A 20,781-nucleotide genomic window follows, 5' to 3' on the forward strand; every position below is an offset into this window, starting at 1 on the left:
ACCATGGTGATCTCCGATCACGGTGATCTCTGACCAGGTGGTCAAGACCAAGAAGCTGCTCAAGACTAGGGAGTTGGTTAAGTCCGACGAGCTGGTCAGACCTAGTATTCATTGGTCAAATTTGAGCACGTAATTGAGCCGAGTAGTTATTCTTCAAGCAGATGTCAGGCAATACGCGAGCAAGATGTTCAGGTCGAGTACGTAGTTGAATCCAGAAAAGTTGAACTGCAATAAAGGATACTCGGGTAGATATATGGAAGTTTATGTGGTTGACAAGAAAAGATATGTTAGTTATAGGAAGTTTGGAGATCAGAAGGCATAACCGAATCATATTTGTAAGTCTTGTTCGGTTTGAATTATGACTTCTGGTTTTGTACAGCTAAGACCTGCCACCTTTTAAATATGAGAGGGTCATGACCGATTGAGAAACATCATCTAATTGATTAAACACAATTTATTACTTTTTATTTTTATCTCTTTTACAACTCCTATAGTTATGTTCCTTTTTTTAATCTACATTACTACTTATTCTTGATCTTGACGACTAAGAATAAGCCGTCGATCATCCATGTTCTGATGGATTCCTTTCGAGCGTGGATGACAACGAATGTCCGATAATGTAGCACTACGACTAAGGTATCCTAGGTGCTACTCAACCGATATTACATATAAAATACTCGATATTTAATGTAACATTTTTCACGTCAACTGTAAGTGCACACGGAACCACTGGAAAACAGGTAGAAATGCCGCTGAAAAACAGGAAATACGCACATGGCACACACAACCTGAGCTCTTGCGATCACGATTTGGCGTTCAGAAGAGTGCAGACATACATGACGAGATGAATCAATGCGGTGCTGTTGTGGTAAATTGGCATGCTTGAGAGGGCGCCAGTGCAAAAGACATTCTCCTCTGTTCTGTTCTGTCTTCTCCCAGCCAGGACCTCAAAAGGGCAGCCTCCGCGGCTGCTGCTGCTGGCTCCTGCCACTACTGCAAATCCCAATAAAGTGCGTGCAGAAAGGAAGGGGGCAAAAACAGGCTCCCCTTCGGGCAACTCCACAGTGTTATAGATAGTAGTTATTTTTTATTACTGTGTATATAAAGAAAAGAGAAGTAGATGGATGTGAAAATGAAGTTAATGTAGAGGAAAGTTTTTCTTATGTGAAAGGGAATCTTGGAAAGATAACTCTTAAATAAAAGAAAATAAAAGATAATTTTGAGTATTATGAGATATTAAAAATTCAGAACGAAATATTTAAAAAATGTGATAAAAAAATAAAAGATAACAGCTGAAAATAAGTACTGAAATGCGCTTCTCCACGGCTCCTTCTCCCCTGTGCTCCCTCGGACACCTTTGACTCCCTCATTCCGGCCTAACAAGTCACAACACGGGCCAGACACTGCACATTGCTGTCCAAGACCAACTGAACAACACAAGAAAGACACCACCAAAGGCGACGCAAGAGCCAAGGCTCTCTCTAACCATCCCTCGTCTTCCCTCTAGAAGAGGCATTGATCACCAGAGACAGGCAGGCAGCATGGTGAGCTCGCTGCCCCTGTTCTTGCTGCTGCTGCTGCTGCTCTCTGGAGCCGGCTTCGGCGGCGGCATAAGGCTCGGCAATGGCGGCTACGAGGAGTGGAGGCTGGGCACGGCGACCTACGTCAAGGAGTTCCAGCCGCACCCGCTTAATGATGGTACGTGTGCGTTTTAGCATCAGGAACTTCAGCAATGTCAATCAGAGTCAGCTCTTCCTCCTCTCCTTTGCCCCCCGCATTTTCTGTGGATGGGCGGTGAATGTTTTTTTTTTTCTGAAAGAAATGGAGAAGGTAAATATGATGAATCGATGAGCAAGAAGATAGCGTAGTATTATACAGATCCCGGCGTAGTTGGCAATGTAGTGTTACTGAGAGAAGTCGCGAATGAAAGCAGAAGGGAAGATTCAGGAATGAATGAAACTTCTTCCCTTTTCCTTTCTTCAGACATATTGAGTGATTCTTCCAAGCATGTTTAGGGAGTAGTAGATGATAGGAGCACAATCTTGATTTGTGAAAGGTACTGCAGGGAGAAAAAAAATTGGGAGCGTTGATGGTACTGCACTCAGCCACTAATGCTGTCCTTAACAGCCAAAAGAAAAGGGGTTATGTATTACATTTTCGGAGCTAGATGGGCTTTTAGTTTTGTGACCTTTTCCTTTTGACAAAGTTGTAGTTGAGGCACATTGAATGAATGCTTTGACAAATTCTAATTATGAGAGGCAAGCTAGTACTGGTAGTACAATATGAGCTTTTCTTGCTGTTAGCCTGTTATTGTTTGTATTCAAGTCATGGAGGGTACTTGCATACAGAAATTGTTGCATGAAACATGACTATAGAAACAACATATTGGCAGAACAATTCATTGCAACTGTACTTTTACCTCAAAGAATGGTTTTTGATGTCCAAAATGTAGTAATTTCACAGAAACTTCATGTTAAACAGTTCCCTTTTTTTTGCGGGAGAAACAGTTTAATTCTCGTAAAAATAAGAAATTTCCCCGTGTTCTAAACGGGGACCAAAATCCTATATTCAAGGACATCCATCTTTGCATTCATTTGTCTGATGCTGATTCTTTCTTCCTTTGCAAATTGAGAAAAGAAAACACGCTGCTTATTTTTTCTGTTCGATGCAATTGTTCATGTAGGTGGTGGCGCCTGCGGGTACGGCGACCTGGACATCTTCAGATACGGGCGGTACACGGCGGGGCTGAGCGCCGCGCTGTTCGGGCGAGGCATCGCCTGCGGCGGCTGCTACGAGCTCCGGTGCGTCAACCACATCCGGTGGTGCCTCCGGGGCAGCCCGACGGTGGTCGTCACGGCGACTGACTTCTGCCCCGGCAACATGGGCATCGCCGACGACGCCGGCGGCTGGTGCAACTTCCCCAGGGAGCACCTCGAGCTGTCGGAGGCCGCCTTCCTCCGGATCGCCAAGGCCAAGGCCGACATCGTGCCGGTGCAGTTCCGGAGGTATTGTCATTTACATGTCCGCATGATCTTGAATTGCTCACAGTTATTCCTTTTTCAAGGTAGTTTTTTTTGTTTAGAGCATGCAGAAGAAATGCACAATTTTGCTTTAATACTACTACTTAAGTAGGATGAAACAAACAATTTACGAGATCGCATCGAACTGCTCGCTGCTCATTGGCCTGTCTTGGCTAATTATACTGCAACTAGCTTGAGCCTGAATATGCAAAGCCATTGGCACATGGCACGCTATCATTCTTGAGGTGTGCATTCAGTGTATTTTTCTAGCCTGCGGCTGTACTGCTTTTGCGAAAGCCCAGAATGATGTCTGATGATTAGAAATGGATCGTAGAATATGGGATGAATGCCTGAAGCCACTTTGGAATGCAGGGTAATGGATAGAGCAAAAGAGCAGCTTTAATCAGTGCTCTCTTTTTAAATCTGACTTGTGTTGTTTATTATGAGCACTTCCCCGTTTTCAGACAAATGCTATGAGTATGTCCCAACTGCTGCTAGAGTATACAACAAGTATCCTTTTTAGTACTAGAATACGAAGTTTAATATTCTTTCAGTGCCATCTACTCATCACTTCAAAAGAGGCCATTCCAGTATGATCACCACCATGGATGAATTGAGCATTTCGTTGTGGATATGATATGCAGCTGAACACTTGTTGATGCAGGGTGAGCTGTGACAGAGCGGGCGGCATGCGGTTCACGATCACCGGCAGCGCCCACTTCCTGCAGGTGCTGATCACCAACGTGGCCACCGACGGCGAGGTGGCCGCCGTGAAGGTGAAGGGGTCGAGGACCGGGTGGATACCGATGGGGCGGAACTGGGGCCAGAACTGGCAATGCGACGCCGACCTCCGCGGCCAGCCGCTGTCGTTCGAGGTCACCGGCGGGAGGGGGAGGACGGTCACCGCGTACAGCGTCGCGCCGGCGGACTGGATGTTCGCGCAGACGTTCGAAGGCAAGCAGTTCGTCGAATGAATGCAATGCAAGACCATCAGGCTCCGATGATTGTAACTTGTAAGTAGAATTTTTGTTGGGTTCCATGTGGTGAGATGTGCACCAAGAACATGAGACGTTTTTGCTATGCTCGTCATGAGCAACAGCAAAAAATATACAAGAACACCTCAGGCTTCTCACGAAGTTTGGGTTCAGCAAGGTATTCCTATCACTATCAGCTATGGTTCAGACATAAGTACCACTGCTGGAATATTGCCCAGGTCCAAAGTGGATCTCCCAATTCCCATGATATGTGGGATCGAACTTTGGAAAACTTTAGTGATAACCAAATATGTGCATTCACGACTGTATTGATGCTCTAAACGTCAACTGGATCAGAGCGGAGGTCATGATATCACTGCTGCACATGTACAGAAACTGCATAAGAAACTTTGTGAAAGATATTACTTGCGGCTGGTCTCGGACATGTCAATATGTCATGCAGTATACCGAGACAAGGCCTGCAGCCTCGCACACCGTATGAGAAGCCCCGGAGGTTGCCATTGGCACTCATTGCATATACAGCAATTGGCAATGCAATTGGAGTTTTAGGTTCCAGCATGAAGGCAACTGATGTGAGTAGAAATCAATTAGAGTGTGAAAACACTTGTATTCATTAACTGAGTGAATGTTTACATATATAGTGAATGGATGGGATATGCACCAGTTGGGGAAGTCGGTAACCCAATGTGTGTCTTTATATTGATTAACTTTCTAATACAGTTATTGTCTAATTGATCACGCTTTTACAATTTTGGAATGTTGGTTTGTAACACTTCCTCTTGATCAATTATTCCGAATGTAAACTTCTTGTTAGACCTCCTCCAAAAATCCTGTGAAAAAAATATGAGAAATGATATATTGATATGCCACTAAAACTCCTTTAAAACCTAATAGAAAAAGTAAAGAGAAATAATATAGCATATATTGGTTATTGCTTTATTGAGGCTCATATGAGAAAGATAAATAGGAAAAACTCATCAGTGAACTTAGAAAACCATAACTATGATCTATGGATTATATTAAAACCTCCAAAAAATCTCTTAGAAAAATAGAAGGAATAAAGTAGATATTGCTTCATTAAAAACCTTATATGAAAAACCATATAGCACTGAGATAAGAAACTTCAGGTCTCACTATCTCTTCTCCGGTCTAAATGAATATTTCTCTATGTCAAGAGATCGAACAACTATAGGAGTCTTGGATGGATATGATTTATTCATATTGAATTTCTCTAATATTTTTTGGTATATACGGCTCGGTATACTAGAATACCTGAAGAAAGATGCTCGAGTTGTATACCTAAGAAAAATTTGGTTTTACCTAAATCCTTTATTTCAAATTCCATTTTAAGATAATTGTGTATTTCATCTATATCTTCTGTATTTCTAATAATATTTAGATCATCAACATATACAGAGATGATGCAAAATTATGTTGAGGATTTCTTTATGAAAACACATGGACAATCATCATTGTTGGAGTATCTTTTATGTAGAAGGAACTCTTTTAACCGTTTGTACCACATTCTCGACTGTTTTAAGCCATATAGTGACTTTTTAAGCAATACATGTTGCAGTTTGCATTTGATCAGAATGTCTAGTCCTTCGGGGACTTTCATATATATGTCCAAATCAAGTGACCCATATAGGTATACGGTTACTACAGCCTTCAACTGCATAGATAGATGATTTTGAACTGCCAATGAAATTAGATATCGAAATGTGATTCCATTCATTATTGGAGAATAAGTCTCATTAAAATCAATAATGGGACTCTGCATGAACCCTTGTGCTACAAGCCTCGTTTTATATCTCACCACCTCGTTGTTTTTGTTCTGTTCGCGGACGAAAATCCACTTGTATCCCACAGGAAAAATATTACGAGGAGTAGGTATTACTGATGTGAATACCTCTCTTTTGGAGAGTGAGTGCAATTATGCCATGATTGCATCCTTCCATTGTGTCTGGTCCAAACACTTGCGACACTCTATATGGTCTTAGGATTTAGATCATTGTGAAGGTCATTTGCAATCTTTGAGGAGAAGTAAGTGTCAACAATTGTAGTATTTTGGTCAAATGATTCTCCATAATCAATATAACTGATGGAAATTTCATCTACCCTTTCTGACTCATCATGATTTCCCATTACAATAGAGTCGGGGTGTTCTGATGTCCCAGTATCAGTATTTGTGTGCACAGTTGATCTGGGATGTGAATGTTGATCATCCACTTGATGTATAATATCCATAGGCCTTGGGTGTCTTTCAACTTAACGTTAGTTTGCATTTACTATTTTAGATGAGGGATTCCTCTGTTTCCGCGATAGCTTGCAAGAAGTTTTATCCTTTGTGACCGTACTTCTCTCCCTCTTATTTTGATTTAGAAGTTAAGTGATTTTATTTCGTGCCTCCACTTTTTCCGGCACATTCCTAGCAAGGATATAGGATTTAGTGATACATTTGTTGTCAGTACATGCATCTAGCAGGTTATTTGCAATATGTTGAAAATTTATGATTCTCTATGTATGTGAATTTGAGGAGAAAATGTATGTGGCATTCCAATTGATCTCATGGCATTCTTTCTGGTATATGAAATCTCCCCCTAATGCCAGAAAATGCTCCTCATCAAATATACAGTCAGCATATTAGGCTATAAATAGGTCTCTTGTGAGGGGCTCAAGGTATTTTTATGATCGACGGAGAGTTATAACCAACGTAAATCCCTAATTTCCTTTGTGAGATCGGTACGTATAAATCGCAACCGAATTTTCATAGATGGGAGGCCGCACCGTCGGAGATGGGCTAGAGCCAAGCCAGCCAGGATGGAGGCCGCGCCACCGGAGATGGGAGCGTTGATGTGGGCGCATCATTGCGCCGCCTTAGAGCGCTCGGAGGCCAATGCACCATTGGATCCAGGAGGGGCCCACATCACCGACATTGAGAAGTCAAGCCTACGACGCGGACAACTAGGAGGCAAGACGCGGGCGCCGAGATCGATCGCCTTCTTCATGGTGTCCATGAGGACGTCGATGTTGGGGGTGCGTCACCCCCTTCCCCCTCACATGCACGCATGAAGGGCCCAAAAGCCCCTTTTCCCATGCATGTGCGTGCGTCTAGGCGCGCTTAGACGCCGTCGAAGGGGAGGCTGAGGGCCGCGTAGGCCTGAACGGCGGTTGGCTGCCGCTGTCGCAGTGCGACAGAGGCAGTAGTACGTCGTTGCAGCGGAGGAAGATGCCATGGTCACCGAGTTCAAATTTGGGACAACCGATGGAGGAGGAGTGGTAGGTGAAGGTGTCCGACGGACGTACTCCTCAGGATCTTCCTCTTCCAAGGAGGACACCGCCGTTGTCGGGCTGTTGAAGAGAGGAACAGCACCACTGTGCACTGCCATTGTGGGCGGTGGGCTGAAGCCAACCGCTGTTGTGGAGGTAGCCACTGCCGTGAAGGATTCCACGCCAGTGGCCAGTGCTGTCGGCGGCCTAACTCCGAAGGAGTAGGACGGTTGGGGCAGCGAGGTTGGAGGCGATGATGCCGATGGCGGGATGGCAACAAGGCCACTGTTGCGGCCAAAGTGGCGATGAGTAGGACCATGGTGTGGACGACGGTGGGAACGGAGAGGGCATGGATGAAGCGGCAGAATGATGACGTCAAAGTCTGAAGAAGTAGGTATGCCATATATGGGACATAATGGATGTGCTATGCTCACCTTCTGGGAGAGGCCTTCATGCCTCTCTGTTCTTGATTGTTGTGCCAATCAGTGGTAGAACTACTGTCTGATAACGTGATGTGAGTAGAAATCGATTAGAGTGTGAAAACACTTGTATTCACTAATTGAGTGAATGTTTACATATATAGCAAGTGAATGGATGGGATATGCACCCGTTAGGGAAGTCGGTAACCAAACGGGTGTCTTTACATTGATTAATTGCCTAATGCAGTTTTTGTCTAATTGATCACACTTTTACAATTTTGGAATGTTGGTTTGTAACAGCAACAAAGTTGTATTATGATCCTACCAGTGAAGACAACATTAGTGCGACATTGCACATCAAAATAACTTGCTTTGTCTCCAATCATCCTATCCAACATTGCAGACCCGGGCCGACAATACACATTTTACTGCCTGAGAAGCTGCAATATTCTACGAGCTAGAAACTACTACTAATAGACAAACGATTAATCCACTATGTTTACAAACAAGCAGACACAGTACGTGATTCGATTTGATTACACAAAAGCAACGGGATCACACTTAAAATCTAGTAGAATTGTAGCAAACTTGCGCTCATTAGATAGATCAATACCAGGGACGAAGCTAGAGCTCAGTCGATCTTGGTGCACCCCTCAACATATAGTTCTCTTATGGTTTAGATAAATTTTAGATTTTTCACTAATTTTCATTCCAATTTATACTTTTTGGAGAAAAAAATTAAATTCAGAATTTTTGCCAAATTTTATTCAAAAATTCAAATTTTCTAGTAGAATTTTTTCAATAACCACCAATAGCTGACCTTATCGACTATATAGTCCAGGCTCAGTGTTTTAATTAAATGATACCATTAATACTAATCAAATATCGAGTACTCATATTATAGAATCAAGAGAAAGAAATATAAAAATTCAATCAAGCATCAGAAGCTTATTTGACATGGTATTTATATATCTGCATATCAATTCTCAAGTCTCATGTCTGAATCCTTCACTACTTAGCGTCCTTTCATATTTTTCCTTCTAATTGCAAGTCCCCAATTGAGACTTGAGCTTCAAATCTTCCATACATAGAAAGCTGAATGAAGCAACAAAAAAAAAAAAAGGATCTGGTTGAATGTCAGTGTTCAATATAGTTAAGCTTGATCCATACCGTAAAACATAAGAATGTCTGGTGCCTACAAGTTAGCACTTCCAGAGAAAATACTAGCTATAGCCCACAATCATCGTATTAGGACTATCGCTGACTCTTGCACACCTATTGAAAAAAATTCCCAAAGCCTCTTCATACTATGAATTCTGCACACAAACGAGATGGCACAATTCTAAGAATTGATCCCTAGCTTGACACCTCTCAGCCGCATTTCGTCAAACAAACATAGAGCGGTACTAAAGTAATTGTTTCATGCAAATTCGGGCACCATCATGATGGCTCATAGTGGATGATGGCCTGATGCCCCATAGTGTGCCCTGCAGCCTGGTGCACAAGCTGAATGAACAGTGGTGCACACAAGGTGATTGTAGACCCAACACACAAGTAAAAGTTTTTTGGACCCTGGTGCCAGTGCACCAAGGTGCATAACATAGCTCAATGGACAAGACAATTAAGTGATTCCTAGTGGAGTATTTTATTAGCAACCATATATATGTTTATAAGCTTAACCGGGAAAAAGCAAGTAGAAAAAAGGATAAGAGTTAGGGGATGCTTGGTTCGTATAGGGATATTTGGTTTGCGTCTAAGTTTGTCATAACTAAGGTTAGCTAAATGTGCTAAAAAAGTGTGACTAACAAATTCTTAGTCACAAGTGTGGTAAAGTTAGTTTAAAAACTGAGTGTATAACGTATAAACCAGGGGCTAACAAAGTATGGTTTACCATAATTGTGACAATCAACTAAAAAATTATCTAAAAATCTATGACATGACTAACCTTATGCGTGACAAACTTCAAACACTAGAACCTGAAAGTAACAGGAATTGAACCTAAACTCTAATGCAGTCTCCACTGGAAAGACAAAAATAAAACAAGATGATGTTTATTTAGACAGTACGAATTTTGAAGGGAAAGAGAGAAACAGTGAAAATTGTCTCAGACTTCTCGGATAAATTTTTAGAGTTCATCTTGAAGTCCTTCAAAAAGTAGAGGGAAATGGTTTCCCATAAACTTTTGATATGGAATGCCTTGGCCCATGGGATATTAGGAGGAAATCGACATTACGTCCAACCTTGTCGAAAATTTCCTTTGTTTCTGTCTCACACTTCAAATTCATGTGTTTTTTCAAACGATCTTTACTCATAGAAAAAGTATTACCCTGAGCAAGTCTAAATAAAGACTTAATTTTCGGAAGAAATCTAACATGACTTCCAACCTCATCAAAAAAACTTCGTTTGTCTCACTTCAAATTTGTGTAATTTTAATGGATCTCGGCCAAACATCTTTATGCATAGGGAAAGTATTACCCTGAGCGAGGCCAAATAAAGACTTATTATATTCAGTAGCATGATGAAGAAGCATATCATCTTCTGTAACCTCATTTTCATGATGAAAGGAATGACTGATGTTCTTTCTTCTACAGTTTGCAACTTCGGTAGTACTCAGTAGCCCAGTAGAGTCAAGTTTCGCTTAATCTTTTGAGCCACTAAAACTCTTCATTGGCATAAATTTCAATTAATTCTAACGGTATGGCAGATTTTCTGGACAATTTCCACTGCCTCAAACTGTACGTGATGCGAGACCATGGAGCTCTGACGATTGTAAGTAAAATTACACTAAGTCAAATGTGAACCAAGAAATCCAATGTGTGTAGCTATTTGCTACGCTAATCATGTGCAACCAAAAGTATTCTACGAAGACACCTCGCGCCTAAAAGGTTGGATCCGCCAGTGGATTCAGACATACAGTACCAACGCTGGTATTACTGCCTCCAGTTTCTATACAATGCAATCGAGCTTTAGTTACTTTGGTAATTGCCGAATATATTTAGCTGTCACATGAAATTGTATTAATATATCCGTCATCGAAGTGAACCCTGTCACTACTAAAATTTGTGCATTCACGACTGTATCGATGCCCTAAATGTCAAATGAATCAGAAAGAAACGGAATACGACTGCATTCACCGCTGGATCGGACAAGTCATATGGCATACCGAGATAGTGCCTGCAACCTCGCACACCGTATGAGAAAGCCCTGGAGCCCATCATTTGCATAAGCAGCAAACGACAATGGAACGACCGGCATGAACGTGAAAAAGTTTCCATGGTCCTACCAGAGAAGAGAGCACACTGCAGTCTGGACACCAATATAATTCGCTTTGCCTCGAAGCATCCGATCCAACATTGCAGGTTTCACAGACCAGCTACACACATTTTACCGCCTGAGGCTGAAAACTGCAATATTTTGCGAGCGAGAAGCCCATACTTACACACAAATGACTAATCCATTATATTTACAAACAAGCAGGCCAGTAGGTGATCGGAATTTGATTACACAAACGTGGGGATCATACTGCTGCAGCGCTCCTCAATAGTGCATTTAAAGAAGGCATCATGCATCAGCTTCCAAACAAAGCATTATACCAGCTGCGGAGAAAAACCAGAGGCACAAGGTCTAAATAAGAAATAAGATGAGATGCATGTCAATTCATAAGAATAGCTACAGAAAAAGAAGCTGAGTGAGAATGACTCGTGCATAATTTGTATGGCCTATGTGACAGGGAATAAAAGCAGAACACTTACCATGCATTTCCGTTCTCCGTCACTGCTTACTATACTTTGCAGGTCCCCTCCGTAGCCTCTTTAAAGTAGGGGGAGGTGCAATATCCTCAGATTGTGAGGCGGCACCATCAAGATCATCTGAAAGGGGATTTTCAGTTCATGCAAGCAGTTGAAAAAAAATTACGGAGCTCCATCTGCACAACATTCCTACCATCGCTGATGTTCTTATGCTTTGGTGGCGTGCCTGAAGATTTCTTTCGCTTGTTGACAATCGCTGGGATTACCTGGACATTCTGATGATACACAAAAGGATGAGTAAATACTTTCGTAGCTTTGATATAAGAAAATGAATATATCATACGCTCTGGATTTATATTTACCTTCACATCTTCATCTTGAGTAGTCCTTTGGTTCTCAATATTATCAGACTTCATTTCCTTCTTTGGTGTCTCTACTTGCTGGGCAACCCTATTTTGTTCATCGTGATCAGATCTCTTCTCACCTATCACGATGACACCACGCCCCATTTGTTGCTCTGGAACCTCACATTTCCCATTGAAGGGTGGCATGTAGCAAAACCTGAAATTGAGAATGTCAACACTAAATTAAATCTGATGAGTACTAAATTAAAGAGCAGCTTGAACACAGTAAGCTGAGAAACCAGCAGGATCATCATCATTAATAGAAGTGATTTAATGATGTTAACATGTAAAATATTCAGAGTGGTGCCACTGTACTGCAGTAGCCAAGAAGCATACAATGATAAATTAACTACATTTAATCATCTATGAACATTATGGTAAAAGGGGGCATGATTGTCTGGTAAGATGTAAAAGAAAGATAATCACTATGAAAGAAGTGCTCTAGTGCGGTTAGCCCGTAAATCCCTCATAGAACAGAGTCGCAGCAGCCTAGAAGCGCACAATAAAATCACAACATTTCATCATCTATGAGCATCCTACATGATTGCTTGATACAAACCATTCATCCGGAAGAGTCTCTGTATTGAAGCCTGCATTCAACATTCTCCATTTACGACAACTATAGCACTGAACCCAGTCATGATCAGCCTTGCACTGCTCATCCCCTTTTCTCTGGATGTGAAGAAAGTCAACTAGAGTGAACAACGTTTTTAAAAAAGAGTGAAATGAAAGAACTCAAAAGGTAAAGTACTAACATGAGAACTTAATTGATTTATAATATGAACATTTAGCTACTGATGGCTCAAACATACACAAGGATCTGAAAGAAACCTAAAAATCCCATCCCTGACCCAGTGGCCAAGTAAATCTCTGTTATACTTTCAGAACATGTACCATGTGAAGATATGTATTTGCCAAAAAATACATCACATGTATATTTTTGTCAAAAAAGGGGTGGTACAAGTTTAAGACACCTATATTTGCACGTTTACTAACTTGATTATCTGCAGTATACAGTCTATAAAGTAACAAGATATCTTCCTGACTGTCTGCATACCATGATGGTATGAGATGAGGAATTAATCCCGTGTTCAGCCCCACCCTGTTTCAATCCCTAGTTCCCTATGTGTCAGATGTTAGGCATATACAAAAGACAGTATTTCTTAGTAAATGAATGAAAAAAAGCTGGGTCTACTGTCAACCCATGCTGTACAGTGTTTGCTATATACTCGTTCTTCTCTTTTCCAAGGTCTAGTTTCCAATGCAGGGGGTGTCACAGAGAATTCATGACCAGATATGTATGAGCAGTAAGTTATGCTAAGTATATAAAAATGTTTTCCTTTACAAACTAAATTCATACATACATACCAATTCAAGACTGTCAAAATGTGTATCCCAGTATTCATCCACTTTCCGACCAAGCCACTCCTCCAGTTTGGCATACATTTCACAGTCTTGAAATCCTTGTTTGTTGTTAAGAACCCATGTATTGCCATCTTCATCATCCTGCAAAGAAACTGACAATTTTATTCCATGGGCACAAAGGATAAAATACAATATTCTGTCAAGAAAAGGATAAAATAGATGACACAGGACAACTGAACTTCACAGCACTCGAAATCAAAAAGTATAGTAATTAGCAAAAGCCATGATATTTGAACCATACAATAAGAGCTGTAATATCAGCAACTCCTATTACTCCACGTCCCATGTCAGCATTATGCTTCTGGCCTCCAACTCTTTTGTAAGACTGAAAAGTAAAGAACATAGAATAAAAAGTTGGGAGAGAAACGTGCACATGTGAAGAGGTAAGATCCTATAAATATGGACTGCAGAACACAAAAGCCACACAATGAACATAACGAGCCACAACAAAATAAACGTTTAATGCTAAATAAACATGAACATGGAACGCTCTATCTAGTTCCTGCCAATTGTTGTTACATTGAACATATATTTCCATGCTCAACACAGATGGAGTAAAAATCCGCTCTCCAACTGTACTCTAGCAAGCAATGCAACTAGTAATACCAGAACAGCTAATCTAACCTCTACAAGACGACCGTGCCAATACAAGAAAACCCCACAGTTCATCCTGTACCATTCTAGATTGCTTCTTCCCAGAGTTAATTGAATTGTCCTTCCCATAATTTCACCAGACGTGACAGAAGTCTTGTTAAGGGTCTTTGCCAACGGGCAGCTTTTGACCTACCAAGTAAAAAACATACAGCAAATGAAAACAGGAATAGAGACACACCATAACGTATATAAAGAAATGTGGCACATGAATATTTACCAAAGACCCTTGGACAAAGATCTTCATCCGAGGATTCAGGAACATAACTTCCAAATAGGATTGAAGAGAATAGTCCAATGGCACCTAGGATATGACCCAGAAAAAGATGTGTCCCAATCGCAAGGAAAGAATCAGCATATGAGATTAAGAACCATTGCCAGACATGACTTGAGCAAAGAAAATGGTTAGGTTCCAAATCACTGTCATGCACAAGGTTCAGACTTCAGAGTGCTCAATGTGTGAAGGCTGTCACTGCATCCTCACCAAACTACCAAAAATCAAGCTTACAGGCAGTATATAAAAACATAAAAGCCATGTCAACCCATCAGAAAACTATAATGAACTTATGGTTTCTATAAGGAGAAATTGCAAATACCACTTAGAAGTTACTTTGAGTATGGTTGTCTCGTGTATCAAAGGGAAACAAAAAAATAAAATTGATGAAGAGTTACAGAGCATATACCTTGTTACTTGTCTGTCCTGGACGTGATCTGACTCTTCTCGAACGGATTAATATATCTCCACAACCATTGTGCACAGGATTTTCAGAAGACTTCCCAGAATGCCACTCCAAGGTGTAATTTGTACCCCATTTATCTAAATTCCATATATAAATTTGAGTTCCAGTACGATCTTCACCAAACAGCCCTAACTTTTCTCCAATGAAATACTCGTTAAAGGGAGAAAACTCCTTAATAGCATTCAGGTTATATTCTGCAGTAGCTTCAGACTGGACACTCAAATCAACTTCCATGTATTGCCCTTCCTTATGATATGTCACCACAGGGATCTCAAGATTCTGCAGCAAATCATCAAATGCAAACTTTAAAGATTCTCAGTAGAGTGATAGACTAAGAACAAAAGCAATAATTAGAACAATACGTACATCCTTTTTTTCATTAAAAGACTGAGACAGAAAGGCCACTGATCTAGAGGACGAATTTTGGGTAAGCACAATTGCATCCTTTCCAAGTTTCATAGCACCAGTCTACGAATATTACCCAAAAAAATTAAAATTAGCATTAACAACAATTTTCACATCAATAGAACTGTGCATGAAAAAACTTGATTGAGCATGACGACATGCATGATTAAAGTATGCAGATCTGAAATAATGTGTTTAGAGCACGCCAGAGGCTATGAATCCTGTGACAATTCCTGTCATTGGGAAGCAGCAACTCTCAGGATAGCATTAGCATTGCACAGAAAAACCCAGATGATAAAAATAAGGAATGAATAGCATTTACAGAGCGTTTTAGGATTATTCTAGTAGTATGAGTAGAAATACTGAAAGAGGAAGATGAAGACATTCTACAGCAAATTACTGAGAGTTGTTTACCTTGAATCCAATTCCAAATCTCCCAATCTGATCCTGGCAATGTTCATTTGGTCGTTTGTGACCAAAAGAGATCATTCTCATCATATCAACATAACTCATTCCATGTCCATCATCCATTACAGATAAGACAGGAATTTTTCTTTCTGCTTTCTTTGAAAACATAGATTCAATGGAAATATTCAACCTTCCAGAAAGATAAAAGGGCAATAAACAAGAAACAAATGGTTAACACAATCAAAGAAGAATAAATCTAAAAAGTTCACAAAATATGCTAATAACTAGCCCCAGTGTCCTTTGCTTAAAACAATGTTTTGCAACAGGACATGTTCTGGAAATTACAGATAGAAACAGGGTATTTTGTACATAGTTTGATACATTTATAGAACATGCATGCCCATATTCGCCTGGAAGAAGGTGAAATAAGACTATGCTTGACACTACGGTGGCTTATATGTTCATAATCTACGCTCTACAATTTCATTTTCCTGTTTTGGCATATATTAACTAACTGAAAACATTTCTTAGAGCCACATCAAAATATTTCATTACTACAATTAGTAAAGATTTACTTAATTGACTAGATCCCACAATGCAACATGACACGTCACTGTTAGTGAAAAAATGGACCTAAAAATGATTGTAAAAATAAATGAATCACCAATTTCTTACTAAAGCCCTGAAGACAAATTACCTAGATGCACCAGCATCCCTGGAGTTGTCAATGAGCTCTGCTATTGCTCCAAAGATCCAGCCAGCATGTGTCTGACTAAGTGTCCGCAGATAGCTAGGGTCTGCACTGGCGAATTTTTTTGTAGGAATAGGTGTTCTCTTTTTTACTACTGGATCGAAAACTCTAGGACCATCTTCAGAAGATTCGCATGGTGAGGATTCTGGAACTGATCTATGGAATTCTCTGACATGCGGATTATGAGGTTTGCATGAACTGTCCATCTCCTTGGGGTTTGGTCCATTATCACAAATTTCCTCATTAAAATATGGCTTATGGCTCCTGGAGCCATATTGCGATTCACTTTTGCAGGACCTCTTTGAAACATTTGCGACAGGGTTATCCACATGTCTCTCTGGTTGCATAACAAAGAACAGTTTATTAGCAAAAATTAATTTGGAAAGTTCAAATAAACATGCACATTATGACGCATAGCTTCAACTTCAGCTATGAATACCCAAGCACCATAAACAACTAATCATCGAAATAGGAGTAAAAGGAACACAGCTTAATGATGCAACCTTTAGGACATGACATTATCGCCAGCACAAAACAAACAGTTATCATGTGATAGATGCGGAATATATCGCACTGGTCAATCAGCATCTCATTATTCAATAAACAATGACATCAAACTAATGAAATGTCATAGCAAAGCAGTCATGTTCAAGAAGAAGCAGAGCAAAATCCGCACCAGATGTTCCTTCCATCTGTTTACAGTCTTCTGGACCATTTTGTTCATGTTCATACATGATCACCGCATGCGAAAAGTTAGGGCGTTCATCAGATTGCGGAGCAAGAATGTAGAAGGTTGAGGTCCCGAATCTAACAATAGCAGCCTTCAAAAAGCACACAAAAAGTAAGACAAGGGCCTTCACGCTACAGACACAAAACGGAGCCGGTAGATTGTGTTATAACATAATACAGCATATGCCCACTCAACAACAAAAAAATCTGCATGCGGTATTTTACTTAACTGAACTAAAAGTTTCTACAGAATATGGTGCCTCTATCTCTCAAACCCACCCACCCCTTTTTATTCTTCTTAATCCAGATGCCCCTGTTACTATAGCCCCTTTCTCATACCTCGAGCTAGTTGCACCCACCCAATCAAAGTGCAATCTCATGGGATTGTAAGTTGGTAAGCCCGTATAATCCTGACCTTAAAGCATTTATAAGTATTCATACAATGCATAATATATGTACCTTTTTGCGGTCCCAAAGGTAGCGCGTGAACCTTCCCCATTCAGAATCCTGGTGGCAATCTTCCGGATCAGGAAGCAGTGAATATTTCGGGAAACCACTCCGCTGGTATACATTACTTGGTACAAATTTAATAATCGACCAAATGCAGGGCCTGTAGAAGAAAAGCATAAATTTTAAAATATAAATATATACGTGGATAGTACAGAGTACAGACACAGATTGCTTCCATAAAATTTTAAAAACAAATTCATCAAGTGGATGAAGCTAGTGTTAAACATAAAGACAACAATATTGTACTTTACAACCAGTCAAGAGCCCACGCATCCACAATTAAATTAAGGCTAAAAGAGATGTGCAAAAGTATGTTATAGATAACATGAAGCGCTCTTTTTTCACCAATAGGTTCATCCAAGCTAGTATCGAAAGTACTTAATGTAATTTACTAGTTAGAAAAATTATCAACTTACACTTCTATGGGAAGATCACAAACTTTGGTGCGGCATATGTTCTTAGAATCCTTTTGCAGAAACACATAGTTCAAGTTGCGACCTACCATAAAAAACTACATCCTTCAGTCCAAATCTTGCATAAATTATATTGTACTATATAAGATATAGTAGGAAGGACTGGCTAAAAGAAGGAAACACCACCATAATAATATATCAGTGATAAGTACATCCATGAGCAATTGAAAGTACAAGGCTACAAGGTAGAACTGCTAAAATGCACTTAGGAGTATATGTGGTAAATTATCAAAATTAAGTACGTTTGAACTGAGCAGTATGTAAATTGAACAGGATAAGTGGTTTTGGTGCAATTTCAACATAATTAGTTCAGGAGAACCAATCTACAAAAACTAAGTGATTATTTCATTATGACCAGTTAGAAAATAACAATGGCACTCATACCTCGATTTTCATGTGGTGCCTCATTCAAATCAAATGCTTCACTTCCCATCACCTGTTTTTCACCTGTTAGCAATGTCAACACCATTGAAACGAGAGTTGATTATTCTCAAAGATTAAGTTAATGCACCTATATCTAAACCAAATTGAAATCAAGCCTGCCTATTACACTAAAATTTTAAACCAGTCTCCAAAGTTGAAAAACAATATCAAGGTAAAACGCAGAATATGCCGAGCCAGGATGCATGAAAAGCATTAACATGCCCAGGACAATTTTAAAGTAATACAAGACCATTAATCAACTAACCATTACTCATGAAGTCAGTTGGTGAATGCTCCTTGGTGGTGCATCGTACCTTTCCAACCCCACTTACAAAATGTATAACAAAAAACAAAGGTACAATAAAAGCATCACCCCGAAAAACAAATTAACTCCTGAAAGATTTTAGCCTTATCCCCCACAACCCCTCCCTAGTCCCTACACACTATTCCTTTTCACTGCTCCGTAACATACCTTCTTCATTCTCTCAGTATTACCATTTGGCAACACTGCTTATGGTCAGCACACCCTCTCATCGTCATGTCAAACCTCTTTTCACCTTCAAGTAAGGCCGCCTATTCTAGCCTGGTCAAGCTCAATTTGTCCATGAGAGGCAGAAAGCAAGGACAACAAAACAGGGGATGGGTGTGGCGCAAGCCATCCATTGTAGCAGAGGCTTGATGATTGCTATACATAGACGTAGCAGTGGAGCCACAGGCACAATTCATGATGAGCACAGTGGTGGAGGAGCTGTGCGGGCCGGTACAAAAACTAAGCCCCAGGTGACACAAAGCCAATGGTGTAGCACATGCCAAGCCTGGCGACAGCAGCGCGACATGCATGGCAACAGTCTTTTTTATTTGTAGCAATGCATGGGCATCCGACTGATAGATCTTAGAAAGTTGTCTTTTATACCGACCGCAAAATTCTGATAACCTAAACATTCCGATAGTTCCAAGCATTATGACCTGCTCAGATGCAGCATAATCACCCTTCCTAGATCAAGCCAGCAGGAGCATTAGATGATGAAGAAGAATTCCTTCTCGTAACATGTGGACCCATCCTACCTAGTAACATAACTTTTTTTCCGTAAACGCTGCAAAAAACAAACAATGGCACAAATTCCGAAATTTCAGCAGGCAAATAACATACACTAAAGTGTCAAATTACATGTATGCAAACATGCTTCAAGTAGTAAAATGTAACATACAGCACAATACGACTAATGACTCCGAACTACAGCACATACAGCACAATACGACTAATGACTCCGAACCACAGCAGTGCCAGTGTGCCACAAAACCATCACATACACACCTTAAATAAGTCACGTAACAAACCCAAACCCAGGTACATGCCAAGTGCAACCCCAAGGCCTCAAACAAGGCAAATAGGACATGAACCACCAAACTCCCTTCTCATACAACTAAAACACTGAACCAATTCACATCAAACACTCGAGATCGCGACCAAAAGAGAAAAACTTAGGCCGGTTATTACTTCAATCCGACTACCAGGTGCACAAAGAAATTATTCATCCACAACACCAAGTTAAACCAAGTAAAAGCACCAAAATCGAAGCATGCAAGATCTTACGCAGGGAGGCACTAACGAACACTGCAATTTCCCACAATGCACGAAACGTAAATGCAATTTTTCGCAGTCACCTGAAAAATTAGCTAAAGATAGTAATAACCCCCGATCGCGCACCGACCACTGCGTAAGCAACTCATCAGAACGCACACATCGAAAACCCACACATAAAAAAAAACTCCGAACCCCACTTGGCCACAAAACCCCAACCCCAAACAGTGCAAGCACGAACGACGAGCAAGCGCCTCAAACAAGCCACACTGCACCGCACCTCACCGAAGCAACTAAGGCAACAGAACACCAGTGCACGCCGCGCCGCGCCGCGCCAGGGCACCGCCCCGCCCGCCCACGAGCCCACGGAAACCCCGTGCCCCGAAATCCACGGCGCGAGTGCCCGGAGGAAAGCAAGAGCGAGCTCGGAGCTAGGGTTTGAAGTGCATTACCCCGGAGGAGGAGGCGGACGCGCGGGGTGGGTTCAGAGAGAGGGAGGCGGGCCTGGTGCTCGCGATACGGAGGAGCATGGGCCGCGGAAGAAGGCGGAGCGGCGGTTGCTGCCTCGCTGGCCGGCCGGCTCCGATATATAGTTGCCGCGGGGGCGTGTGACGGAACTGCCCACGAGGTTTAAGGGAAACCACAGGGACTGCCACCGGCTGGGGTTTTGTTGGTGAATCCTCACGGTGGCTGGTGGGCCATGCTGACTCTTGCGAACTGGTAAATTCTGAAGTACATTTTGGATTTACCCCCTGGTAAATTTGTACCGGATCGCGTGCATTCCACCTGTGTCTCCTTGCCTCCGCCGTTGGCAATTACGGCCCTCT

At 41.2% G+C, this 20,781-nt stretch overlaps 2 protein-coding genes across 2 annotated transcripts; one reads left to right on the forward strand and one right to left on the reverse strand.

The window, feature by feature from the left end:
* The first annotated feature begins 1,358 nt into the window (after window positions 1–1,358).
* Window positions 1,359–4,563, forward strand: LOC133883207 (expansin-A16). The gene is made up of 3 exons (XM_062322445.1): window positions 1,359–1,698; window positions 2,684–3,005; window positions 3,685–4,563. The coding sequence occupies exons 1-3, from the start codon at window positions 1,542–1,544 to the stop codon at window positions 3,992–3,994; spliced, it is 789 nt and encodes a 262-aa protein (XP_062178429.1). The 5' UTR covers window positions 1,359–1,541; the 3' UTR covers window positions 3,995–4,563.
* Window positions 4,564–10,894: 6,331 nt separating this feature from the next.
* Window positions 10,895–20,562, reverse strand: LOC133931336 (uncharacterized). Its single transcript, XM_062378188.1, has 18 exons — window positions 20,407–20,562; window positions 18,334–18,396; window positions 17,893–17,974; window positions 17,426–17,576; window positions 16,914–17,058; window positions 16,184–16,574; window positions 15,493–15,676; window positions 15,040–15,141; window positions 14,617–14,952; window positions 14,154–14,237; window positions 13,907–14,065; window positions 13,524–13,607; window positions 13,226–13,363; window positions 12,417–12,529; window positions 11,816–12,014; window positions 11,647–11,728; window positions 11,457–11,573; window positions 10,895–11,328 (listed from the first exon to the last, which is right to left on the reverse strand). Exons 2-17 carry the CDS (start codon window positions 18,380–18,382, stop codon window positions 11,476–11,478), a joined length of 2,397 nt encoding a protein of 798 aa, XP_062234172.1. The 5' UTR covers window positions 18,383–18,396; window positions 20,407–20,562; the 3' UTR covers window positions 10,895–11,328; window positions 11,457–11,475.
* Between the last annotated feature and the right edge of the window lie 219 nt (window positions 20,563–20,781).

Source organism: Phragmites australis, chromosome 10 (assembly GCF_958298935.1).
Source record: "Phragmites australis chromosome 10, lpPhrAust1.1, whole genome shotgun sequence".
Classification (NCBI taxonomy): Eukaryota; Viridiplantae; Streptophyta; class Magnoliopsida; order Poales; family Poaceae; genus Phragmites; species Phragmites australis.